General features: G+C 42.6%; 1 protein-coding gene across 1 annotated transcript in view; it reads right to left on the bottom strand.

Moving 5' to 3' along the window:
• slc12a3 (solute carrier family 12 member 3) overlaps positions 1–27,555 on the bottom strand; it is a 57,705-nt gene extending 30,150 nt beyond the window's left edge. Inside the window, exons 1-9 of the mRNA XM_041191291.1 lie at positions 27,241–27,555; positions 24,926–25,063; positions 18,721–18,796; positions 16,404–16,499; positions 14,429–14,568; positions 12,510–12,620; positions 9,727–9,838; positions 8,711–8,841; positions 6,766–6,850 (exon numbers count right to left, since the gene is read on the bottom strand). Of these exons, the coding sequence (XP_041047225.1) occupies positions 6,766–6,850; positions 8,711–8,841; positions 9,727–9,838; positions 12,510–12,620; positions 14,429–14,568; positions 16,404–16,499; positions 18,721–18,796; positions 24,926–25,063; positions 27,241–27,555 (1,204 nt within the window). The remainder of the gene's footprint in view (positions 1–6,765; positions 6,851–8,710; positions 8,842–9,726; positions 9,839–12,509; positions 12,621–14,428; positions 14,569–16,403; positions 16,500–18,720; positions 18,797–24,925; positions 25,064–27,240) is intronic.

Below are 27,555 nucleotides of genomic sequence, written 5' to 3'. Positions count from 1 at the left end.
TAATGACCAGAATCTTCCGTTCAGGGTCAGACCCCCTATTTCAGACCCTGATCAGAAAAAAAAACTCACACATTGCCCTGAAAAATCAGAGGAAGGTAAATGTTCTGATGAGGACCCTGTAGAACTCAGTCAGTGCAGGAAACATTGGATGGAGCAGCGGAGAGAGAGAATCTGCTCAGAAACCACATCCCTTTTTATGGCACCAGCTGCTGTATTCTGTAAGTAAAGAGTTTAAATGCCCCAAAGCTCCTTTGAAAGGCTACGGAGGGAAATAGGTAGGTAAGGGGATAGGATGGGTCGGGGGTAGGGTGGGTGAGAATAAGGGGGTGCATTGGCAGGTAGGGAGGGTGGCAGGTGGTTAAGTGGGTAGGTGATTTAGGGGGTAAAACAAAAACAGAATTACCTGGAAAAACTCAGCAGGTCTGGCAGCACCGGCGGAGAAGAAAAAAGTTGACGTTCCGAGTCCTCATTACCCTTCAACAGAACTGATTTTTCTTTACAAGGAGAGGGAAATATAGGCTGGTTTAAGGTTTGGGTGGGGAGGGGGGGTGGTATTGTTGTTGTAGGGACAAGCAAGCAGTGATAGGAGCAGATCATCAGTATTATCTAAACGAATGTGCTAATTAAGAATGGATGGTACGGCACTCAAGGTGTGGGGGAGCATAAAAGATTTAAAAATAATGGAAATAGGTGGGAAAAGAAAAATCTATATAAATTATTGGAAAAAAAAACAAAAGGATGGGAGAAGAAACAGAAAGGAGGTGGGGATGGAGGAGGGAGCTCAAGACCTAAAGTTGTTGAATTCAATATTCAGTCCGGAAGGCTGTAAAGTGCCTAGTCAGAAGACGAGGTGCTGTTCCTCCAGTTTGCGTTGGGCTTCACGGGAACAATGCAGCAGGCCAAGGACAGACATGTGGGCAAGAGAGCAGGGTGGAGTGTTAAAATGGCAAGCGACAGGGAGGTTTGGGTCATTCTTGTGGACAGACCGAAGGTGTTCTGCAACGCGGTCGCCCAGTTTACGTTTAGCCTCTCCAATGTAGAGGAGACCGCATTGGGAACAACGAATACAGTAGACTAAGTTGGGGGAAATGCAAGTGAAATGCTGCTTCACTTGAAAGGAGTGTTTGGGCCCTTGGACGGTGAAGGGGCAGGTGTTGCATCTTTTGCATGGGCATGGGGAGGTGCCATAGGTGGGGGTTGAGGAGTAGGGGGTGATGGAGGAGTGGACCAGGGTCTCCCGGAGGGAACGATCCCTAAAGAATGCCGACAGGGGGGTGAAGGGAAGATGTGTTTAGTGGTGGCATCATGCTGGAGTTGGCAGAAATGGCGGAGGATGATCCTTTGAATGCGGAGGCTGGTGGGGTGATAAGTAAGGACAAGGGGGACCCTATCATGTTTCTGGGAGGGAGGAGAAGGCGAGAAGGCGGATGTGCGGGAGATGGGCCGGACACGGTTGAGGGCCCTGTCAACGACCGTGGGTGGAAAACCTCGGTTAAGGAAGAAGGAGGACATGTCAGAGGAACTGTTTTTGAAGGTAGCATCATCGGAACAGATGCGACGGAGGCGAAGGAACTGAGAGAATGGGATGGAGTCCTTACAGGAAGCGGGGTGTGAGGAGCTGTAGTCAAGGTAGCTGTGGGAGTCGGTAGGCTTGTAATGGATGTTGGTGGACAGTCTATCACTAGAGATTGAGACAGAGAAGTCGAGGAAGGGAAGGGAAGTGTCAGAGATGGACCACGTGAAAATGATGGAGGGGTGGAGATTGGAAGCAAAATTAATAAATTTTTCCAAGTCCCGACGAGAGCATGAAGCAGCATCGAAGTAATCATCGATGTACTGGAGAAAGAGTTGTGAAAGTGGGCCGGAGTAGGACTGGAACAAGGAATGTTCCACATACCCCATAAAGAAACAGGCATAGCTGGGGCCCAGGCGGGTACCCATAGCCACACCTATTTGGAGGAAGTGAGAGGAGTTGAAAGAGAAATTGTTCAGTGTGAGAACAAGTTCAGCCAGACGGAGGACAGTAGTGGTGGATGGGGATTGTTCGGGCCTCTGTTTGAGGAAGAAGCTAAGGGCCCTCAGACCATCCTGATGGGGGATGGAGGTGTAGAGGAATTGGACGTCCATGGTGAAGAGGAAGCAGTTGGGGCCAGGTAACTAGAAATTGTTGATGTGACGTAAGGTGTCAGAGGAATCACGGATGTAAGTGGGAAGGGACTGGACAAGGGGAGAGAGAAGGGAGTCAAGATAACGAGAAATGAGTTACGTGGGGCAGGAGCAAGCTGACACGATCGGTCTACCAGGACAGTTCTGTTTGTGGATTTTGGGTAGGAGGTAGAAGCGGGCCGTCCGAGGTTGGGCGACAATCAGGTTGGAAGCTGTGGGAGGAAGATCCCCAGAGGAGACGAGGTCAGTGACAGTCCTGAAAACAATGGCTTGATGTTCAGTGGTGGGGTCATGGTCCAGGGAGAGGTAGGAGGAAGTATCTGCGAGTTGACGTTCAGCCTCCTCGAGGTAGAGGTCAGTGCACCAGACAACAACAGCACCACCCTTGTCAGCAGGTTTGATGACAATGTCAGGGTTGGACCTGAGAGAACGGAGTGCAGTAAGTTCAGAGAGAGAGAGAGAGATTAGAATGGGTAAGAGGAGCAGAGAAATTGAGACGACTAATGTCGTGCCGACAGTTCTCAATGAAAAGATCAAGAGTAGGTAAGAATCCAGAGGGAGGGGTCCAGGTGGAGGGAGAATATTGGAGGTGGGTAAAAGGATCCGTTTCATACCCTTATGCCCTCATCTCAATGAAAATCGGGCTCGGCATGATGCTGAACTCTTCTTCCGACGTCTTCGTCTCCGGGCTCACTTCTTTGGGCAGGAGTCCTCTCCCCGTTCAACGGATCTTTTTACCCACCTCCAATATTCTCCCTCCACCTGGACCCCTCCCTCTGGATTCTTACCTTCTCTTGATCTTTTCATTGAGAACTGTCGGCACGACATTAGTCGTCTCAATTTCTCTGCTCCTCTCACCCATTCTAATCTGTCTCTCTCTGAATTTACTGCACTCCATTCTCTCAGGTCCAACCCTGACATTGTCATCAAACCCACTGACAAGGGTGGTGCTGTTGTTATCTGGCGCACTGACCTCTACCTCATGGAGGCTGAGCGTCAATTCGCAGACACTTCCTCCTACCTCTCCCTGGACCATGATCCCACCACTGAACATCAAGCCATTGTCTCCAGGACTGTCACTGACCTCGTGTCCTCTGGGGATCTTCCTCCCACAGCTTCCAACCTGATAGTCGCCCAACCTCGGATGGCCCGCTTCTACCTCCTACCCAAAATCCACAAACAGAACTGCCCTGGTAGACCGATCGTGTCAGCTTGCTCCTGCCCCACGGAACTCATTTCTCGTTATCTTGACTCCCTTCTCTCTCCCCTTGTCCAGTCCCTTCCCACTTACATCCGTGATTCCTCTGACATCTTACGTCACATCAACAATTTCCAGTTACCTGGCCCCAACCGCTTTCTCTTCACCATGGACGTCCAATCCCTCTACACCTCCATCCCCCACCAGGATGGTCTGAGGGCCCTTAGCTTCCTCCTTGAACAGAGGCCCGAACAATCCCCATCCACCACTACTCTCCTCCTTCTGGCTGAACTCGTTCTCACACTGAACAATTTCTCCTTCAACTCCTCTCACTTCCTCCAAATAGAAGGTGTGGCTATGGGTACCCGCATAGGCCCCAGCTATGCCTGTCTCTTTATGGGGTATGTGGAACATTCCTTGTTCCAGTCCTACTCCAGCCCCCTTCCACAACTCTTTCTCCGGTACATCGATGATTACTTCGGTGCTGCTTTGTGCTCTCGTCGGGACTTGGAAAAATTTATTAATTTTGCTTCCAACCTCCACCCCTCCATCATTTTCACGTGGTCCATCTCTGACACTTCCCTTCCCTTCCTTGACCTCGCTGTCTCAATCTCTGGTGATAGACTGTCCACCAATATCCATTACAAGCCTACCGACTCCCACAGCTACCTCGACTACAGTTCCTCACACCCCGCTTCCTGTAAGGACTCCATCCCATTCTCTCAGTTCCTTCGCCTCCGTTGCATCTGTTCTGATGATGCTACCTTCAAAAACAGTTCCTCTGACATGTCCTCCTTCTTCCTTAACCGAGGTTTTCCACCCACGGTCGTTGACAGGGCCCTCAACTGTGTCCGGCCCATCTCCCGCACATCCGCCCTCACGCCTTCTCCCTCCCAGAAACATGATAGGGTCCCCCTTGTCCTCACTTATCACCCCACCAGCCTCCGCATTCAAAGGATCATCCTCCGCCATTTCCGCCAACTCCAACATGTTGCCACCACCAAACACACCTTCCCTTCACCCCCCTGTCGGCATTCCGTAGGGATTGTTCCCTCCGGGACACCTTGGTCCACACCTCCATCACCCCCTACTCCTCAACCCCCACCTATGGCACCTCCCCATGCCCATGCAAAAGATATAACACCTGCCCCTTCACTTCCTCTCTACTCACTGTCCAAGGGCCCAAACACTCCTTTCAAGTGAAGCAGCATTTCACTTGCATTTCCCCCAACTTAGTCTACTGTATTCGTTGCTCCCAATGCGGTCTCCTCTTCATTGGAGAGACCAAACGTAAACTGGGCGACCGCTTTGCAGAACACCTGTGGTCTGTCCACAAGAATGACCCAAACCTCCCTGTCGCTTGCCATTTTAACACTCCACCCTGCTCTCTTGCCCACATGTCTGTCCTTGGCCTGCTGCATTCTTCCAGTGAAGCCCACCGCAAACTGGAGGAACAGCAACTCATCTTCTGACTAGGCACTTTACAGCCTTCTGGACTGAATATTGAATTCAACAACTTTAGGTCTTGAGCTCCCTCCTCCATTACCACCTCCTCCATCCCCACCTCCTTTCTGTTTCTTCCCCTTTCCTTTTGTTTTTTTTCCCCCAATAATTTATATAGATTTTTCTTTTCCCACCTATTTCCATTATTTTTAAATCTTTTATGCTCCCCCACCCCCACTAGAGCTATACCTTGAGTGCCGTACCATCCATTCCTAATTAGCACATTCGTTTAGATAATATCACCAACTTCAACACCTGTGTTCTTTTGTTCTTTTGTGTGACATCTTTTGATGATCTGCTCCTACCACTGCTTGCTTGTCCCTACAACAACAACCCCCCCCCCCCCACCACCTTAAACCAGCCTATATTTCCCTCTCCTTGTAAAGAAAATTCAGTCCTGTTGAAGGGTCATGAGGACTCGAAACGTCAACTCTTTTCTTCTCCGCCGATGCTGCCAGACCTGCTGAGTTTTTCCAGGTAATTCTGTTTTTGTTTTGGATTTCCAGCATCCGCAATTTTTCATTTTTATCTCTGGTTTAGGGGGTAATCTGATTGGGTTGGGAGGAGTTGTCAGGTCGGGTTGGGAGAGGTTGTCAGGTTGGGAGCTGGTCAGGTCGGGTTGGGGGGCAGGGTCTTGTTGGTTGGTGAGTCAGGGGTTGGTTAGTGAGAGTGATTGGGAAGTTCAGTTACCCAGGAGTTAACTAGATTTATTTTCTGTCTAACATTTCCTGAGTAATTATCCAGGTAAACAAGTTGGAACTGTCTCAGAGTTGGAGTTTTTTTTCAGAGGGTCCCGGGGAGTAAGGGAATTGCCCATCAGAATTCAAATTTCTCAGGCAAGTCTCAGGAGTCCTTGTGCTGAGACTTTCGAGGGCTCTTTCGGATACGTCCGGTCTCTGACCATCCGGAGATCGGAAGATCTGGGCCATTGTTGTGTTATGCTGCCTTTCTTTCTTATAAAATGTGCAACACTAACCTTAAAACATTTATTTAGCTTTAACTGTTGATTAGGTGTATAGCATGGTGTAAGACTGGGAATATTCCATTCTGAGAAACAAAATGTTTCAAATTGCTTTCCTCATGCATCAGAGCTGAATGCATTTGTGTAACATTCTTTTACCCATTATTTTAACGTGTAAATTTATTTCAACAGGTTAATACTTGCTAAAACTTTCAACAAAGAAATATTACCGTAAACATGTTAAGTGTTCCTATACTCATATCAGTTGATCTTTTCTAGGTTTGTGCTAGTTTAGTTTAATTGATAACATTCTTATCTCTAAGTTAGTAGATTCAAGCCCTACTCTCTGCATCATTGGAGAAGCCAATTTTTGATTAAAATGTTAAATGGAGGCCTTGTCTGCACATTCATCTGGGCATAAAGGTTCTTTTTGCACTAAATGCAGTGAGGTTTCCCAGTGATCTGGCCAACATTTTTGCCTTAACCCATACAATGAAGGTGGATAAGCTAATCATTGAACCAATTGCTGTTTGAGAGATTTATGTGCAAAATAGCTGCTTGCTCACAAACAGAAACTCCGCACTGTAAATGTAATTAATTGTATGTGAAGTGATTGGAGATATTTATGGGAGCTAAGTAAATATAACCTTTTTCTTATATTGATGACTATTGCTTGCTATTAGGGATAAGCACTTGATAAATGGCAATGATATCCAATTTATACCTAATAATTCAAATTTGTTTTTACACTAAAAGAATTGAATTATCCATAATTTGAATTAAGCGAGGTAAACACAGCAACCTGGAAACGAATTATTTGAATAAGCAACATTAAAGCCGAAAGGGTAGGTTATATTATTTTTATAGGTCAGGAGAGACTTGTAGAGCTGCTTAGCAATGTAGTAGTGATAAATAGTAATTGCTCTGTATAACTTACCAATGGTAGCAGTGATTACAAGGTAGGAAAAGGCTGTCCAAAAAATGGCCGACAAGGTTCCCTTCGGAATGGATATAGCAGGATCCTGTAAGTGCAATGCAATAGGAATGAGGGCATCAATACATAAGGAGGTTACTAACTACAGTCAGAATAAGACATTCACCTGATGAGTTAATAGTCATAGGTATTTAATTTCCCATTTCTTCTATTATTCACTTCTGGGATCTGGGCATCATTGGCAAAGCCAGCATTTATTGCTCTTGAAAAGGTGATGCACTACGGCCTTCTTGAACTGCTGGAGTCTCTGTAAGATACTCTAACGCTATTAGATAGGAAGTTCTAAGATTTTTAACTAGCAGCAGTGAAAGAATGGAGATATATTTCTAAGTCAGGTTAGTATGTGACTTGGAGGGAAACTTGGAATGATGCTCCCTTGCATCTGATGCCCTTGCCCTTCCTGGTAAAGGTCACAGGTTTGGGAGGTGCTGTCAAAGAGGCATTGCTGGAATGTATCTTGTATATGGTGCACACTGCAGCCACAGTTGAGGGAGTAAACCCATTATTTGTTCTTTTGACCTAATTAATTTTTCGTGTACAGAATGTAAATCATATATCTTCCTGGTATTCAATTCTGATGTTGATCATAAAGTCATATACAAGTTAGAGTGATTTCCCTAACCATCTAAAGACAGCAATATTAAGAGCACAGATTCCATCTTTCCTAGTACCTGGAGTATACTAGCTTCTGACTTAGTTTTATGGAGCTGAAAAAAGGACTACCACAAAATGGCCAATTGAAGAAACAACTAAACATGCTTCTGGCGGAAGAGCAAGCGATGTCTTAAAAAGGTGAGATGAGGAGGTTGATATCAACCAAAAAGGAACATGCTCCTTTGGCCAAACTACTTTTACCAACTCCTAAACTTCTTTTAAGCTCTACGTTCTAAGAGTTAAAGTCACCCAGCCTGGCTGTGTTTATTGAGTCAGGTAAGAACAGGCTTCATGAGCTTTACATCAACTTCTTATATTTCCAAAATGGAGTGAATATTTTGATTGAGATAGTCAGTCCTAGGCCAGATGAAAATTTCAGAACAAAGGCATAATTTTCCCATTACAATTAGAGTTAGACTTGAACTTGGTTTCTAGTTTGAGGAGCTAGGGTAAGACCAGGTAAAAGATTGATTCTCTCATGCTTCCAATGAACCTCATCTCCAACTTTGACTTCCCAAACCTTTCATCCCCTTTAGTGCTACTCTCCCAAAAACTTTGTTCATTCAATGAAGACATATTTTACACCCCCAATTTTGATCAGCTCAGGTGACCCATCCAATTTAAGCATTGCCCCAAATTCAAAACTAATTGATGGAGTTTTTAATACTGGCATAGAGGGACAAGAGAATTTCATTTTCCACATTAGCATTCATCACTTGATAAAGTGAAACAAATAAACTTGGAAATAAATTGATCGACAGCTTTATAAACCCCTCATTTGCTCTCCAGTAATATTAACAAATTACATTCTCAAGTATATGTCAGGACCTAATCATGTTGTCTTGTTACGTGATACAGGGGGAAGATTCTACACAAATACCTGGTCTTTGCCACTTCTGACCCAGAAGTTTAACCAAAAAACAAATAACAAGAAAAAAAGTACTATTAAAATGCACCGTTATCTTCCTTCATAATACTTGGGAACATTTGTTAATTAAAATTATTACAGCTTCTTTTAAAACACAAAAGCCTGAAATACGCCCCTTCATTCATGGATCATTTAACATTATCATCTCCTACTAAATATATTTTCCTATAGTTGGGAATGTATGTGAAGGCATTGCTACAAGTGCAAGTGGGAGTTCCTTGATTTATACCTGCACTGACTTCACAGCATTGAAATGAAAAGAAAAGATATTCATGGATTTATGTATTCATTCAGTGTTTTCATTACCTTCAAGTCACCAGAGATGTTTGCACCTGCCAGGATGCCAGTTGCAGAGGGAAAGAAAATGGAAAACATGCCAAAGAACGATGCATCATCACCTCGCCAGTTAGGCAAAAAGTTTTGGGCAAATATATCAGCTGTAAAGCAAAATCAGCACCAGAGTGAACTGTGGGGTTGGGCACCATTGCATGAACTAAACCATTCACCATACACATGCATCCAACAAATACATGATCAGGCTATAGGTGCTGTGCTGCAATCAATTGTAAAACAATCTAAGCAAACTTGGCTGCTATAGCTTGAAGTTATTAATGTGACAACAATGCATAGCAGACTATTCATTTAATGCATCTTGATAGAAAAACATTTTAACAAGCAACAATGTTTCTTATATTGGTCAACACTGCTTTATTCTGCAGTGCCTCTTGTTTTCTCTTTCACATGAGGAGTGAATAGAGAGAATTGTGTTTAATATTGTATTTGATTTCAGTCAAATTCATCAAAGGGTTTTCTAGTGTAAGAATAGAAGATTTAAATTAAAACCGTAAAAAGTTATACTGTTAACCCCTCACCATGCCTCTCCTCTCCTCTCTCAAAGGTACCTATCCATGTTGAAGTAATGTTTCATGGATTCAGGCTGCCCAACTGGCAATTCCTGAAATTTAAGCTTAGATAGTGACATTGCCAGAGTATTCGTCCCTGCGGAATCAAACTCAAACCTGTCCTCAATCAATAGCCAAATAGCCATGTGTTCCCATTTTCCAGCAGAGGTCATTAAACAGCAGTTAGGAGCAGGAAACAGCTCTGATTTTCCCATTCCCTAATCCAGGGCATGGAGGTCAGTTATAACCTTCCACATTGAACACTAAATCTGCCAAACAATGGGGAGGAGAGGTCTGTTCTCCATTGTGCCACAAGGCTCCTCAATAAATTGACCAGTTTTATTTAGAGGAAATAATTAAAAGTGCTTTGGCATTAAGAAAATGTAGCTGGAAAATAAGGTAAGAAACATAAGTACTCACCTCTATAACTAAAGAAGCCTTTGGCTTGTTTTTCTTTTGAAGCTGGGATAATAGTGCCCACGATGTAGTTTGCAAAGGAAACCATGATCACAAAGAAGAAGCCAACCTGTGCCTGTCAAAAAGAAAAAAAAGGGTATCCTTTGCAGCAGAAAACACTGGAAAATCACAGCATTGTTTCTTTCTGCCCCTGTTTATTTCTGTTATTTTCCATGCAAACTGCTTACCACTAAGTGGATCCATTGGGTCTTTACAAGACCACTGATACGATGGGATGGAGAGTCAACTACGTAGAGGAATCAAACAATGCTAAGTTATCAAAAATAAAAACAAAAAACTGTGGATGCTGGAAATCCAAAACAAAAACAGAAATACCTGGAAAAACTCAGCAGGTCTGGCAGCTTCGGCGGAGAAGAGCAAAGTTGACGTTTCGAGTCCTCGTGACTCTTCAATAGAACTAAGTAAAAGTAGGAAAGGGGTGAAATATAAGCTGGTTTAAGGGGGGGGTGGGGGGTGGCGGTTGTTGGGACAAGCAAGCAGTGATAGGAGCAGATAACCAAAAGATGTCACAGACAAAAGAACAAAGAGGTGTTGAAGGTGGTGATATTATCTAAAAGAATGTGCTAATTAAGAGTGGAGAGCAGGACAAGCAAGGTAGCTCTAGTGGGGGTGGGGTGAAATAAACGATGGGTGGAATACACTTAAAAATAATGGAAATAGGTGGGAAGACTGTAAAGGGCCTAGTCGGAAGATGAGGTGCTGTTCCTCGTTTGCGTTGAGCTTCACTGGAACAATGCAGCAAGCCAAGGACAGAATGTGGACAAGAGAGCAGGGTGGAGTGTTAAAATGGCAAGCGACAGGGAGGTCTGGGTAATGCTTGCAGACAGACTGAAGGTGTTCTGCAAAGCAGTCACCCAGTCTGCATTTAGTCTCTCCAATGTAGAGGAAATCGCATTGGGAGCAACGAATGCAGTAGACCTTGCTGCATTGTTCCAGTGAAGCTCAATGCAAACTGGAGGAACAGCACCTCATCTTCTGACTAGGCACTTTACAGCCTTCTGGACTGAATATTGAGTTTAATAATTTTAGATCTTGAACTCCCTCCTCCATCCCTACCCCCTTTCCATTTCTTCCCCCTCCTTTTTGTTTTTTCCAATAATTTATATAGATTTTTCTTTTCCCACCTATTTCCATTATTTTTCAATGTATTCCACCCATCATATATTTCACCCCACCCCCATTAGAGCTACCTTGCTTGTCCTGCTCTCTACTCTTAATTAGCACATTCTTTTAGATAATATCACCACCTTCAACACCTCTTTGTTCTTTTGTCTGTGACACCTTTTGGTCATCTCCTCCTATCACTGCTTGCTTGTCCCAACAACGAGCCCCTCCTTCTCCCCACTATCCCCCCCCCCACCCCCCCCCCACCCCCCCTTCTCCCCACTATCCCCTCAAACCAGCTTATATTTCACCCCTTTCCTATTTTTACTTAGTTCTGTTGAAGGGTAATGAGGACTCGAAACGTCAACTTCCTTTCTTATCACTTCCTTTCCCTCCCTAGGTGAAATCTATTGCTTCAACACAGACTGCATCTAGCAGCTCTGATAAGAATAATGAGATATACAGAGTTACAAAAATATTTTTATTTTCGTGTATTGTATCTTACTTGAGAAAAAAAAAGAACAGAATCTGAAAATAAGGTTCAATGAATAACCGTGTTTATGGTGTCCCACCACAGCTGGCGAGGCCTTCAAACATTCTAACATCTTGGATCTGCTCTGTAGAATTCTTTCCCTAAATACTCAGACCTTGTTCCTCAACCACAATATGATAAACCTTCTCAAAACCTGCAACTTTGACTATCACCTCCCTACTCTTCTCCTGTGTGAAGCACCTTGGAATTTTTTTTAAACATTAAACACACTTTATAAATGCATATTGTGTCATGCCAAGAGTAATAACCCTGCTGAGTTTAGTCCAGTAATAGATTTTGTTCTATCCCTAGGAGCTCAAGAATCCCTTCTGTCCTACCCACCAGATCAGCAACAACTTTTGGATTCAAGTCAAACTAAGTTTACAAAGGGTAGGGATGCATATGGATGAAAGGGAAGATATCTCTCTGATTCTGTGAGATGCTTCTATCACATTCCTATTGCTCACCTATACCGGTAAAACTAATGCTGTTATCCCTAAAATTCAGAAGTAATACTCCACGTATTTCTAGCATCAAACTGGCAATGTCCATGGTCTCTAAGCTTGCAATGGGAGGACATTTACACAAGTAGTACTTGATATCAATTATAATTTAAACCAACATTGGTCATCTTAGTGTTTTGGCACTTTGCACTGGTTGCTGGCTCCAAGGGTCATACTATACTGTTGTTGGACCAGGGTTTGCAATTGTGATCCCACAAAAGTAAGGTTCCTGAATTCTGCCAGGGAAATTGTCAAGCATTGCTCAAGAATTTTTTTGTAGAGAGGGAAGAAAATTTGAAATGGATCAGTCACAACAGAGGTCTTTCACCTATCTCATCACAGCCTGCTAGGAAGCTGCAAGGATAGCGGGAACATTTGCTTACCACCCAAAACATGGGGGGTACGGTATGGTGCATGGGAGTGGGTGACATAAATAGGAAAGAGTATATTAAAAATCAAGCACAAATTATTGGTAAATACTACCAGAGTCTGCAAAATTAAAGTAAAATTAAGGTGGATCCCAACACTTCTTGAATTGAATACAAAGACTCAAATTTTATGTAATTTTACAGCTTCTGTGGCTCTACCTTTGCTTCCCATTCCATTCCAGCTAGTGAAATCCCAAGTAGCACCGTTACTGTTATGACTCCAATAATCCGGATATCATTTGTGGGATCCACAATTGTTGCATTGTACTCCTGTGGAAATGTTAATGTACGTAGATTAACAGGAGTTCTGCATGAAATCACATTAAATCACAACAAAAATGAGAATATGAATTTGGATCTTGAAGGCTACTGGAACTACACAGCTCCAATGAACATATTGTTATTATACATACATGCACAGTGGCAGCAGTTACACCATCTACAAGATGCACTGCAGGAATTCAACAAGGCTTCTTCGACAGCACCTTCTAAACCAAAGACCACTACCATTTAGAAGGACAGGGGCAGCAGATAGATGGGAACACCGCCCCTCCAAGTCACTCACCATCCTGACTTGGAAATATATCATCGTTCCTTCACTGTCGCTGGGTCAAGATCCTGGAACTCCCTTCCTAACAGCGCTGTGGGTTAACCTACACCACATGGGCTGCAGCAGTTCAAGAAGGTAACTCACCATCACCTTCGCAAGGGTAATTAGGAATGGACAATAAATGCTGGCGTAGCCATCGAAGCCCACATCCTGTGAATGAATAAAAAAAACTTTCTTCCTCATCAGAAAAGCTACTCTTGGGGCTGCTAACAGCAGAGGCATTAGGATCCACTCACCCAGGAATAGCATAGTCCTGTAAAATGCTTTTTGCAACAGGTTAAGCTCAACATTGATCTTGTGACCACAATTGGCCAAATTCAGATTGGTTTCATCCTGTGGGGTAAATAGGCCAATCACAAACAGATCATAGACATATTCACATATGATGTTGTACTGACAAAGTCATTGAATGTTTGTGATTCTAACAATGAACTCTATTAGAAAAATAATGCAGAAACAGACCAGTTAAAAATCATACTCATCAAACTTATTGTCAACGTTTGTCATCTCACTCTGAAAACTGCTGTTATGCAAAGGCTAGTACTGACAGGTTCAGAAAACTGGTCGTTAAGCTAATCATTGGGGCTTGTCTGAAGCACACATTATTTTATATGATTTTTGGATAATCGCTGGCACCAGATAATGATGAATTTCCAAACTAGTCAGCATTTTGTGACTTATATAGCGATTGATAAGAAATAAATTGACAAATCAAATTAAACAGATAAGGCAGCTACTTCATTATTTTGTGAATTAGACTTTAATATAGTTCGTTTTAAAAGATTAACTCATTTATTAGATTTTTGATTCATTCATAGTCAAGGATTCTGCAAGCATCTCACTTTGTTGTTGAGTATACAGAGATTTGTTATTCTTGTTGCCACCAACCCTTTAATTCTGGATAATCTTTGCAAATTAAGGAATGTGCTGGAATGTTGCAGGTTATCAAGTTAATACCAGTGCACTCATGACAGAAACTTGAGACTGCTTGGAGCTGATCTGCCCTTGACCTGTGACCTCGGACAGCCTCTCTGTTCAATATGTCTCAAGGGTTTCATTCATAACCCAGATAGCTCTGAAATGTTGACAAAGATGAAATTTACCATCATTCCATCTCCTCCTGTTGTTTTCTGGCAAAAGAATGGCTATGAGGCAGGGCAATCCCTGCATCCATAACCAACAAAAAGACTCTTAAGAAATAAGATGTGCAATTTTAATAAAGTGTTTGGTCCAATGATATTCCTTACACCTCACCTTTGAGGGAGTGCCAGGACTTCACTTAGGAACTGTCTATGGTGGAAAATTTGGAACCTGACGTGGGAATCATGAATGCTGACCAGCATCCTATCAATCGGTGTCACACTGTGCTTGAGCATTCTTGAGAATGAACCTTAACAAGACATTGATTGGTATTCACGGCTCTTGCAAAAAGATACTGTGACAATAATTTGAAATTAATCTAACTTACAATGAGCAGGTCTCTCACGGTCTCAGCAAAGCCAACAGTATGCATAGAAACTGCAACCGCATTTGCAAAAGCAAAGATGAGACCGATGGAACCTCCAAGCTCCGGTCCAAGGCTCCGAGAGATGAGGAAATATGTACCACCTGAACAACAACACAGGAATGAAAGCCAGTTTACTGTAAGCACAGGCTGTGAAAATGTACAGTACAAAAACAAAGGACTCTTCAACGGGGTCTGATTCAAAAAATAGATTCCCTACAATTACTGATTTAGTCTTGGGGAAATGTTAGCAAATGCCCTCTGTTTGTGATTTGGACTAGTTACACCGAGTCTTGTGTTTAATTTAACCAGGAGCTGCAATTTGTTTCACTTCTGCTGGCCCTGTCTACAATGTGTTCCTTTCTTATTTTTCAGTTCAAGAAAGAGAAATCTTGCCAAATGCAATTGGAACAAGAAAAAGCTGGTTACGCCTCATATTTATGTAAGACAGGATGGGTTGTTTGGACCTTTTATAAAACATGTTCTAGTGAAGCCAGATTTAATCGCCACCATCTCCATCTGCTCGCCCGCCACCCACCACCCCACCTGCCCCCACTCCCCCAAGCCACCACTGCTCTGAATGTTTGGCTTTATAGGCTCAATGCCCCACCCAATACTCTCTCCAAGCTCATCTTGTCCTTGAGACCCAGCCTTTGCTGACCATCTATTTCTCTCCATGCCACCTCCTCAGCCCTCTCCCCTTCACCAACCCATGCTAGCTGACATTGTAAATAATTCCCTCTTATCGGTATTGCCCAACTCACTCCACAACTATCACTGCTGCCCCTATGTCTCAATAAAACTACCCTCAACCCCTTTGTCTTTGCAAATAGACAAAGGACCCATCACCAACTTATCTTTTCTCTTCAAAATCCTTGGAAATATTGTTACTTCCTAAATCTGTGCCCATTTGTCCTGTAACTCTTTGCTTTAATCCCTCCAATCACGTTTCCATCCTAACCACAGCACAAAATTGCCCCTAACCAAAGTCAAAAATGTCATTCACAGAGTATTACTTTGGTATCTTATCCCATCTCATTCTTCTCAATTTCTCTGTAGCCTTTGACATGGTCAACTATAGCACCCTGGATAAAAGGCTGAGATAAGACAGATTTTTAATCAGTAAGGGAATCAAGGGTTATGGGGGAAAAGGTAGGAAAGTGGAGTTGAGGTCTATCAGATCAGCCATGATCTCATTGAATGGCAGAGCAGACTCAATGGGTCAAATGACCTACTTCTGTTTTTATGTCTTATGGTCTTATAGCAATTTTCAAAGTGCTTTATAGCCAATGAAATGTTTTTGAAGTGTAGTCACTGCTAAAATGTAGGAAATGTAGCAGCCAAGTTGAGCACAGCAAACTCCCATAAACAGCAACATGGTCACAATCAGCTAATCTGATTTTGTGATGTTGATTGCGGGATAAATATTGACCAGGAACAGTGGGGGAGAACTCCTCCACTCTTCTTCAAAATAGTGCCATAGGATCTTTAACATCCAATCTGCAGGCAGATGTGGCCTCTGTTCAATTTCTCATCCAAAGCCAGCACCTCTGACAGTGCAGTACTCCCTCAGTACTGCACTGGAGTGTCAGGATTGATTTTTGTGCTCAAGCCTGAAGTGGGACTTAACCCAGAACCTTGAGGCTCAGAGCTGAGAGTGCTATCAACTGAGACATGACTTGACACAACTGCCAGTGATACTCTCATCCATGCCTTTAACTATTAAAATGGTTTCCCATCATAAATCTTGCATAAACTTCAGCTTAATCAAAACTCTTCTGTCCATACCCTATCCCGCAATAAATCTTACTCACCCATCAACTCCTTTCCTTGCTGGCCTATGTTAACTTCAAGTTCGAATGAACAGACATAGACAATGCAAGGCTCAGCTGAATGAAACAGTAGTAAGTAATGTGAGGAAACAAGAACCAAAGAATACCTGATTTGACTTTGCCATTTGTAGATATTGCTGATATGGACAGACCTGTAATGCTGGTTACAATTACGGACATGATAATGATTAACCATGTTAATGCTGTAATGGAAGTGAACAAAACCAAAATTATTAGTGTTTTCACCACTACTGGGATATACTCAGTATTTCGTACTTCAATGTTTATGTGACTATGTATCTAGAATGAGAAAAGGTCATCAGGCCCATAAATGCTCAGTGCATGCTTTGACTGATTCCCCAACTGAGTGTGTGAGAAATGTGAACTATTGTAAGAGAGATCACTCCACACTACAAAATTTTGGGTACAAAACAATATCTTAATTTTGTGCCGAGGCTAATATATTAAGCTCTTGTTTTATACGCAAGTTATTATCCAATATTGAGTCACAGCCGCGGAGGAGGCTGATTGGGTAAAATGAAGTAAGATGGTAGAAGTTTCAGCACAGACCAGTTGGGCAGAATGGCCTGTTTCTATGCTGTAAATTCTATGTAAGGTATTTCTTACAAGAAATACTTATGTCCATGGATTTCTACCGATATCAATAAGAAAATAAAAATTCTCATCAATCTTCAAAAAAGCTGTGATGAGGCCACATGAATTTTAACCCAACGACAGAACAAGAAGGAATAAAAACCCTTTCGATCCAATGCAAGATTAGATTATTCATTCAAACTAAACAGCTAATTTACGAAAGGCTGTGTAGGATGCAGGAAAGCTAGCATCATAAATTGTGGCAATGCAGAGCTATTTACATTGCAATTCAGTTGACTTAAATAGCAATAAATGCTGTAAATTAAACAGGGAATGTGAAACAAACAGGAGCCCCAGCAGCCGATATAACAACTAAAATAGATGAAGGTTTCTGATTCAGTGATCAGCTTCTTGCTGTTTTGGGCACAGCATGGAAGCAGGATGTGAGAAGTGGTTAGGAGATCGTTTTTGACAAAACAACTGACGTTAACCCCCTTGTCTACAATATAATGACATGGGTTGTCTTGGAGATGGCCATGACCCTGTGTCTCCCAACTTTTGCTCTGTCTTTTTTTTTAAAAAGCTTGTACTCAGCATGTGAACAGTCCTGACAAGATGCATTTATTGTCCATCTCTAGTTGGCCAGAGTAGGTAACGGTGGGTTTCTCCTCGAAGAGGGTGGAGCTTTTGAGGTGAAGGAGCTCTGACAAAAATACAATGGCTTTGTTAGGCATGGATAATTCTACCTCGCCTGTCAAAAAGCCGCTGTGGTAGAGTGGCCAACAACCAACATACCCTGATTAACCACATCCATGCCCTCTTAACATAGGGCAGGTCCTTACAAACCCAGCATCGTCTCTGCATGCCCAGGTCATTAGAGAACCAAATGCAGCTGCCATGCAGCAAAGCAACCTGAAACTAGGTTCCAATTCCTTGAAAGAATGCTGCAATATCAATCCATGAGAAGGATGCCATAGAGTGGCACAGAGAATAACCCTCCTAAGCTACAGCCTCATGCAGCACTAGCACCTGACTCACTGTTTGAGGGCTATGTCACTTGCCTGCATTTTTTCTTTTCTCCTCATTTTCTCCAGTCACTTCTTAACTTTCCTTACAGCCCTGGCAAAAATTGCTAATGGATTCAGGCTTTTATCAACTGATTATCATACACCTCTTAACTGTCCCTTTAAATCTTATCTAAATGACATTTTCCACTTGCACCACTATTGCGTTTTTAGCACATGTCTTATACTTGGAGCTAAATACACAATAACATAGCTATAGTGAGGTAGCCTTAAAGTTGGTAAAAATAGCTACATCCATTTTTGTCATTGCAAAAACCATTTAAAACCAGTGTATGCAGGGAAATGACAGCTGAGCTCATTCCTGCCCTGCCTTCTCCAAAGATATGCATATTTTATCTGTGCAGTTTCTAAACTATAATCAGTAGAGCAGATCCTGACTGATTTTTCCCTACTAAGTGCGAGGTCACGGAGGCTAAAGTTAGCTAACTCAAAGAGCAGGGATCATTACTAGCTCAGTGGTGCACCACCTAATTTGTTTACCCACTGGCTTTCCAGGAGGACATTCTTTTTACAATGTTTTGTGTATAAAGTGAATTATACTCAGCATATGTAGTGCTCACATCACAATACTTACTTCAGATTTCTTCTCTTTAATTTTTTTACGTACTAAAATACTGCTCACCAAGCTGTATTGTTTTAATCTTTTTCTTCATTGGTACAGTAAATTCAAATTTTCATACAGTTAACTGCTTTATAATGAACACCGAAATATTACATATTTTGAAGTTCACAAATGTACCCTTACCTATTCCAGCCTGTGCAGTAATCCATGACAATCGCAAATACAAAATAACTCCCCAGATATTTAACATGCATCGAATCTGGGTAAATGGAAAAACAAACAATAATTACATTGCATGTGTTAAGGAAGGCATCACCTATTAAAGGAGAAGCCTCCTTTAGTGGATAACTGATTTCAGTGTAAAGCTCTTTGAATTATTGAATCATATAATGGCCCTCTCCATGCAACTCTATAAGAGCTACCTAGCTGATCCCACTTCCCTGCCTTTTCCCGTAACCCTGTAAATTTCTCTTCAGATATTTATCCTATTCCATTTTAAAAGCCACATTTGAATCTACCTGCATCAAACACCTAGGCAGTGTATTCTCTAACCATTCGCTACATAAAATAGCTTTTCATGCTGCTGATGTTTCTTTTGCCAATCACCTTAAATCAGTGTCCTCTAGTTCTCAAATAAAAACATAAAGTGCTGGAAAAACTCAGCAGGTCTGGCAGCATCTGTGGAGAGAGAAGCAGAGTTAACGTTTCAGGTCCAATATGACTCTTCTTTGGAACATTGTTTGAGAACTCAGGTTCTCAACCCTTCCACCAATGAGGACAGTTTCTCTCTCTCTCTCTCTCCACTCTTTACAGACCGCACAGGATTTTGAACATCTCTATCAAATATCCTCTCAAACTTCTCTTCTCCAAAGAGTGGAACTCAAGAAGTGAGGTGAGAGTGACTGTCTTTAACATCAAGGTAGCATTTGACCGAGTGTGGCATCAAGGAACTTTAGCAGAACTGAAATCAATAGGAATCAGCAGGGGAAAACTCTCCACTGATTGGAGCCAAACCCAGGAGGTCAATCATCTCAGTCCGAAGGCATTGCTGCATGAGTTCCTCAGGGTACTGTCCTGGGCCAAACCATCTTCAGATAGTTCATTAATGACTTTTCCTCCATCATAAGGTCAGAAGTAGGGATGTTCACTGATAATTGCACAATGTTGAGCACCATTTGCAATTCCTTAGATACTGAAGCAGTCCGTGTCTATATGCAGCAAGACCTGGACAACATTCAGGCTTGGGCTGATTAGTGGCAAGTAACACTCACGCCACATAATTGCCAGGCAATGACCATCTACAGCATGAGAAAATCTAGCTATTTCCCTATAACATTCAGTGACATTACCATCTCTGAATCCCCCACTGCCAACATCCTGTGATTACCACTGACCAGAAAGAGAACTGGAACCAGTCATATATACTGGGGCTACCCAAGCAGGTCAGAGGCTGGGAATTCTGGGGAGAGTAACTCCCTCCCGACTGCCCAAAGCCTATTCACCATCTACAAGGCAGAAGTCAGGAGTGTGATGGAATACTCTCCACTTGCCTGAATGAGCACAGCTCCAACACAACTCCAGAAACTCAACACCATCCAGGACAAAGCAGCTCACTTGAGTGGCACCCCATCCATCACCTTAAACATTCACTCCCTCCACCATCAAAGCAGAAATGCATACAAGATGCACTGCAGCAACTCACCAAAGCTCCTTCAACAGCATCTTCCAAACCAATGACATTTACCACTTTGGAGGACAAGGGCAGCACCATCACCTGCAAGTTCTCTTCCAAGCCACACACCATCCTGACTTCGAGCTATATTGCTATTCCTTCACTGTTGTTGGGTCAAAATCCTGGAACTTCCTTCCTAACAGCACTGTGGGTGTACCTACACCACAGGGACTGCAGTGATTTAAGGCGGCGGCCCACAACCACCTTCTCAAGGTCATTTAGGGATGGGCAATTAACAGCAACACCCAGGTCCCGTGAATGAATAAATATAAGAATGACGAGAACAGCATCAGCTTTGTCAATATATCTTCATAACTAGAGTCTCAAATCCCCAGAACCATTCCTATAAAGCTTTTCTGCACCCTCTACAATGGCTTCACATCCTTCCTATACTGTGTTGCCCAGAATTGGGCACAATACTTCAGTTGAGGCTGAGCCAATGTTTTATACAGGTTTATCATAACCTCCTTGTTTTTTTACTCAATGCCTCTATTTATTAAGCCCATATGCCTTATTAATCGCTTTCTCAACCTGCCCTGCCACCTTCAATGATTTGTGTACATACAGGTATACCTGCAGGTCCCTTTGCTCCTGCACCTCCTTTAGAATTGCACCCTTTAGTTCATATTGCCTCTCCTCATTAATTCTACCAAAATTCTCCTATTAAATTTCATCTGCCACATTCCACCAGTCTGTCCATATCACCTGGAAGTCTATCGCTATCGTCCTCAGAGTTCACAATATTTCCAGGTTTAGTGTCATTTGCAAAATCTGAAATTGTGTCCTACACAGCAAGTCCAGGTCATTAATACAGATCAAGAAAAACAGTCATCCAAATACTGACCCCTAGGCAACCACACTATATACCTTCCTCCTGTTCTAAAAGTAATGTTCACCACTACTTTGTTTCTCTTATGTCTCTTGTTCTCATATGTCTCTCACAAACTTGATTTCTTTATTAATTTTCAGTATGCAACTTGCCTCAGAGAAAGGATATTTCACAATCCTAAATGGAGTGCAATTTATTCAGAGTGGATTTGCTCAGTGAGTCATCAGCAAATGCAGCCATCAGAGAAGAATGTAGTTATTGGGTTTCTATCAACATGGGAAAACAGACCTAACACCAAGAACAAGTAAAATGCTCACTGAGAATACTCACCATGCCAATACTCAACTGTGGTGAGGCCTGGTCTGAAATTATTCCACCAACGACACAAAATTTGTAGGGAGGCACCATGAGGACACTTGGCTCTTCAGCATAAGGAGGGGACAACTGACAAGAAAAAATCCCTCAGACATCCCCTACATTTGCAAGGGTAAAGATTTGGAACTGATGAATGGCAAGTAATTTTTGTTTTATTCATTCAAGGGATGGTTGCGTGGCTGGCAAGACTAGCATTTATTGCCCATCTTGAGCAGGTGGTAGTGAACCAACTTCTTGAGCCGCTGTAGTCCATGTGGTATAGGTACATCCACAGTGCTGCAGAGTGGGGGTTCCAGGATGTTGATCCAGCAAGTGGAGGAGCAGCAATATAGTTTCAAGTCAGGATGGTGTGTGGCTTCGAGGGGAATATGCTGGTGTTGCCCTTGTAGGTGAGAGAGGCCGCTGGTTTGGAAGGTGCTATCACAGGAACCTTGGCGAGTTACTGTAGTGCATCCTGTAGATGGTACACATTGCTGCCACTGAATGGGGCAAATGTTTAAAGTGGTGGATGGGGTGCCGATAAAGCAGGCTGCTTTGCTCTGGATGGTGCTGAGCTTGAATGTTGTTGGAGCTGCGCTCATTCTGGCAAGTGGAGAGTATTCCATCACACTCCTCAACATCAACATCCTAGGGGTTACCATTGATCAGAAATTGAACTGGATAAGCCGTATAAATACTGTGGCTACAAGAGCAGTTCAGAGACTAGGAAACCTGTGGTGAGTCACTCATCTCCTGATTCCCCAAACCCTGTCCACCATCTACAATGCACAAGTCAGGAGTATGATGGAATACTCTCTACTTGCCTGGATGAGTGCAGCTCCAACAACACTCAAGAAGCTTGACACCATCCAGGACAAAGCAGCCCCATTGATTGGCACCCCTTCCACAAACATTCACACCCTCCACCACCGACAAACAGTGGCAACTGTGTACCATCTACAAGATGCACTGCAGGAACTCACCAAGGCTCCTTAGGCAGTACCTTCCAAACCCACGACTGCTACCATCTAGGAGGACAAGGGCAGCCGATACATGGGAGTGCCACCACCTGTAAGTTCCCCTCCAAGCCACTCACCATCCTGACTTGGAAATTTTTCGCTGTTCCTTCATTGTCGCTTGGTCAAAATCCTGGAACCCCCTCCCTAACAGCACTGTGGATGTACCTACACCACATGGACTGCAGCGGTTCAAGACGCCTGCTCACCACCACCTTCTCGAGGGCAATTAGGGATGGACAATAAACGCTGGCCTAGCCAGCAAAGCCCACATCCCGTAAATGAATAAAAACACTTCTGACTTGTGCCTTATAGATGGTGGACAGGCCTTGGGGAGTCAGCAGATGAGCTATTCGCTGCAAAATTCCAAGTCTCTGACCCGCTCTTGTAGCCACTGGCTGGTCTAGTTAAATTTCTAGTCAATGGTAACCCCCCAGGATGTGGATAATGGGAGGCTCCGCAATGGCAATGTCTCTGCATGTCAAAGGGAGGTGGCTAGTTTCTCCCTTGTCAGAGATAGTTATTGCCTTGCACTTGTATGGCATGAATGTTACTTGCCACTTCAGCCCAAGCCTAAAGGTTGTCCAGGTATTGCTGCATAAGGTGCCACATAAATGTTACTTAATAAGAGCTCATGCTTTTAGGGGTAACATTAATAGGGTTGGAGGACTGGCTAACTAATAGGAAACAGAGTCAGGATAAATGGATCATTTTTAGATTGGCGAAATGTAACTAATGGGGTGCCACAGGGGTCAGTGCTGGGGCCTCAACTATTTATGTCATATATTATATTAATGACTTGGATGAAGGGGCTGGGTGAACCTGTAGCCAAATTGCTGACAATACAAAGATAGGTAGGAAAGCAAATTGTGTGGAGGTTACAAGGAGTCTGTAAAGGGATATAGGTAGGTTAAGTGAGTGGGCAAATTTTGGCAGGTGGAATATAATGTGGGAAAATGTGAAGTTGTCAACTTCAGCAGAAAGCATAAAAAAGCAGAATATTATTTAAATGGAGAGACACTACAGAATGCTATGGTATCGAGGGATGTGGGTAGCCTCGTACATTATTTACAAAATGTTTGCATGCAGGTAGGGCAAGTAATTAGGAAGGCAATGTTGGTTTTTCTTGCAAGGAGGATGGAGTATGAAAGTAATGAAGTCTTGTTACAACTGTACAGGGCATTGGTGAGACTGCACCTAAAGTACTGTGCAGTTTTGGTTTCCTTTTTTAAAAGATATACTTGCATTGGAAGCAGTTCAGAGAAGGTTCACTGGGCTGATTCCTGGGATGAGGGGGTTGTCTTATGAGGAAAGGTTGAGCAGGTTGAGTTTAGAAGCATTAGAGTTTAGAAGAATGAGAGGCAATCTTATTGAAACATAAGATTCTGAGGGGGCTTGACCAGGTGGATGCTGAGAAGACGTTTCCCCTTGTGGGGAATCTAGAACTAGGGGGCACATTTTAAAGTAAAGGCTCTCCCATTTAAGATCGAAAGGACTCTCTTCTCTCAGAGGATCATTAATCTTTGGATTCTCTTCCCCCGAGAGCAATAGAGGCTGGGTCATTGAGTATACTCAAGGCTACTTTAGACAGATTTTTGAACTACAAGGGAGTCAAGGGTTATGGGGGGTAGACAGGTAGTGGAGTTCAAGCCACAGTCAGATTAACCATGATCTCTTGAATGGTGGAGCAGGATTGAGGGGCCAAATGGCCTACTCCAGCTCCTATTTCTTATATTCCTATGTTCATATAGGCACAGATCACTTTAGTATCTGTGGAGTTGTGGATGATACTGAATGCTGTGCAATCACCAGCAAACATCCCCACTCTTGACTTAATGATGTAGGGAAAGTCATTGATGAAGCAGTTGAACATGGTTGGGCCTAGGACACTGTCCTGAGGAACTCCTGAAGCTAGGGCTGAGAAGATTGGTCACCAAGAGCCACAGCTACCTTCCTTTGTGCTAGGTATGATTCTAAACCAGCAGAAAGCCTCTCCCAGATTCCCATTGACTTCACTTTTTCTAGGGCTCCCTGGTGTCACAATCAGTCAATTGCTGCCCAGTGTCAAGGGCAGATGTAACTTGTCACTTATCAGCCCAAATATGAATGTTGTCCAGTTCTTGCTGCATGCAGGCATGGACTGCTTCATTAATTTTTATCTACACCTGTTTAAAGATATCCCCCCCAAAAAATCCTGTCTTCTTTTACAGTTTAGAGATAATTTTTCAGATTTCTCCTATTAATGGGCATATTAAGTAATGGTTGATTATTCCATTGTAACATTTATCAACTGTATAAAATGTGCTCTGGTGCCATCAAGACAGTGAAATTACTTGTTGTGGAATATTGGCCACACGAAACTAAATAGCAGTCAAGAAAAATTGTTCTAGAACAGATAACCCCTCAGTGCATTTTTTTTTATCTACAATAGTGGCATAGAAAATAAGTTAGACATACCAGAACACCTTTTATCCAGCCAAATCGGACAGGTTCTTCTGCAAGTTTATTGCTATTCAATTGTACCTCCCTTTCTTCTTTGCCAAGTTCATCATCAGGTCTATTCTCATACAATGGGGGTGGATATTGTCCCATATCCTGAAAGATTATACAATAACTTCAATAATACAGTAACATGAATTAACAGTGCACATTCAGTAGAGAAGTGTAAGCACAGAAATCTGCTGAAAAAAATAATTCTGCATCCAGCCTATACATTAAAAAAAAAAGCTGCAAAGGCTGAAAATCAGAAACATGACCAAAAAATGCTGTCCTGAGAGGGTTGTAACCCAAAATATTGTGTTTCTTTTCAAATTGCTCCTGAACCTGCTATGGTTTTCCAGCACATTGTTTTTACTTTACTCTCATTTATACAACTTCATGGTATCAAATTACTCTCCGTTCATATGATGATAACTTACTTAGAAATACACACTGTCTGTTTCTAGGATAGATACAAGGCAGCCACCTGTCAAGGTCATGTTCATGGCTCTCTTCATAACCCATTCTCTGACTCGCTATTTGGACGGCTGCTCTCCAACCATTCACACCTCATCTAGACACATCTTTTGTTTCTTTACTTTACCCATTACCATTCCCTTTGGCTTTTGTACCATGAACCCTTTTGTCATTTAATCTCTCCTGCCCTCCACCCTTATCACAACCCTTTCCTCTCCCCTTGCTCTTGTTCAAAACCTATTACATTTCTATCTTTCCTCAGTTCATTGGCCTGAAACATTAACTCTGTTTCTCTCTCCACAGATGCTGCCAGGCCCAAGTTTTTCAAGCATTTTCTGTTTTTATTGCAATAAGTATGTTGACCAAAATTCCTTTAAAATGAGATGAAGCACGATAAGATGGGAAAGTGTATATCTCATTGGAAATTTCCTTTAATTGGTTATCGTGACACTAGATCAGAAATCTGCAAGATAACTCAAATAAGAGGATTTCTTTCAATTTGTTATAGAATTTTTAAAAGTTTTTTTTTATAAATGAAAGAACATGCATTTATATAGTCTTTCACATCCCTAGGTGTCCCCAAAATGCTTCGCAACCGATAAATTACTTTCGAAATAATGTCACTACTGTAAAGCAAACACAACAGCCAGTTAGTGCACAGCAAGGTACAAAATCAGCAATGACTAGCTGATCTGTGCTAGTAGTGTTGGATTTTATGAGAGCTAACACTTCTTTAATGGTCACGGAGATCCCATTTTCCGTTTCCTTTGCCAAAAGCTATCAGTGAATCTCGTTCTCTGCTGTTGGAGCTGGACATTACTGCTAACTTCTAGGATTTGCATGCAGACCATTATAATGGCTACAGTGTAATTATAATGGCTACAGTGTAAAAAGCTTAACTTGTTTCCAGACAGTCAGAACCATGTTTACATTACATTCTTCCCAGAAACCAGATCACAGAGCCCCCTCCCCACAGTCAGAAATTTAAACATCAATCTTCCTTTTTTTTCTAACACAAGTTCTGTTTGTTGCGTGTGTTCCAATTCTCTAAGGATTCTGTCTTTGATAAAACTGATAATTTTGCTCTTCAATCTGTTGGGTAAAAAGAAGAGGGAGTTTGGGCTGGGTATGTTTGAATCGAGCAGCTGGTAAGAGAGTTGGGGTGAGACGCCAGAATAAAACCGGAATTAGGATGATTGATATAGAAACAGTTTTTAAAATTTAAGAAAACTATTGTAAACCATATTTAAAGCAACAGCCGTCACTGGATAACAGTCTAAGATCAGTAGCCATGCACCTCTACATGATCAGAAAAGAATTGGCGAACTGACCAGTGAAACTCGGACGTCTGCACTACACTAGAAATATAACTTTTCAATGGAGTATAACGGGACCTGGAAATCTGAATGACTGATGCTTGGAAGACTAGCATTTGATTAAAAGAGTCACAGTTTACACAATTATATATTTAAAAGAAGATGGAAGAGTGTTAAAGGATCCCAAAGCCAAGTGGAGGGGCAGAAAAACTTAAAATAAACCTCAATTTAAAGGTGCGCTTTAAGAAAGTGGACAAAAAAGTTTGAAGCTCGTGAATTAAAGATGAATTGAAAAATTAGAAAACAATATTGAAGGAAGCGTTTTAAAATATTAAAAGGAGAAAATTAGAATGAACTAGGTGTTGACAGTCTTGAAGAAACACCCTGCAGCTGAGTGTTTGGATAATCTACTTTGGAACGGAGATCGGACCCAAGACTGAAGAAAATGAGATGGACAGGTTTTAGCAGGGCAGGAAGTTGCTCAGCTGGGGAGACGCTTACCATGATGTAGCAACGGAGGTCTGCTAGGGTGGGCCTGCTTTTCTTCTCCTGCCCGGTCATGTGGGTGTTAACATAATGCTCATAATTAGGCACTGCATCGAGGGTGTTATAGCCGAAGGTTCTCAGGTTAAAGGTGCTGCTTTGGGTCAGGTTGCTGGTGCTCAGGCTGTCGTAGGTGGGCTCGGGCTGGCAATAGATGCTCTTTGTGTCCTCTTCATCGCCGGTTAGGGTGATGGTGAACCGGCCGTGAGAAATGCCTCCGCTATCTGAGCTAGGAACCTGCACTAAGCTTTCGCAGATTGTGGGAACTGCCAT

The sequence above is a fragment of the Carcharodon carcharias genome, chromosome 7 (assembly GCF_017639515.1).
Source record: "Carcharodon carcharias isolate sCarCar2 chromosome 7, sCarCar2.pri, whole genome shotgun sequence".
NCBI classification, from domain to species: Eukaryota; Metazoa; Chordata; class Chondrichthyes; order Lamniformes; family Lamnidae; genus Carcharodon; species Carcharodon carcharias.
The sequence above is the reverse complement of the archived record's forward strand: the minus strand, read 5'-3'. Positions and strand labels throughout refer to the sequence as shown.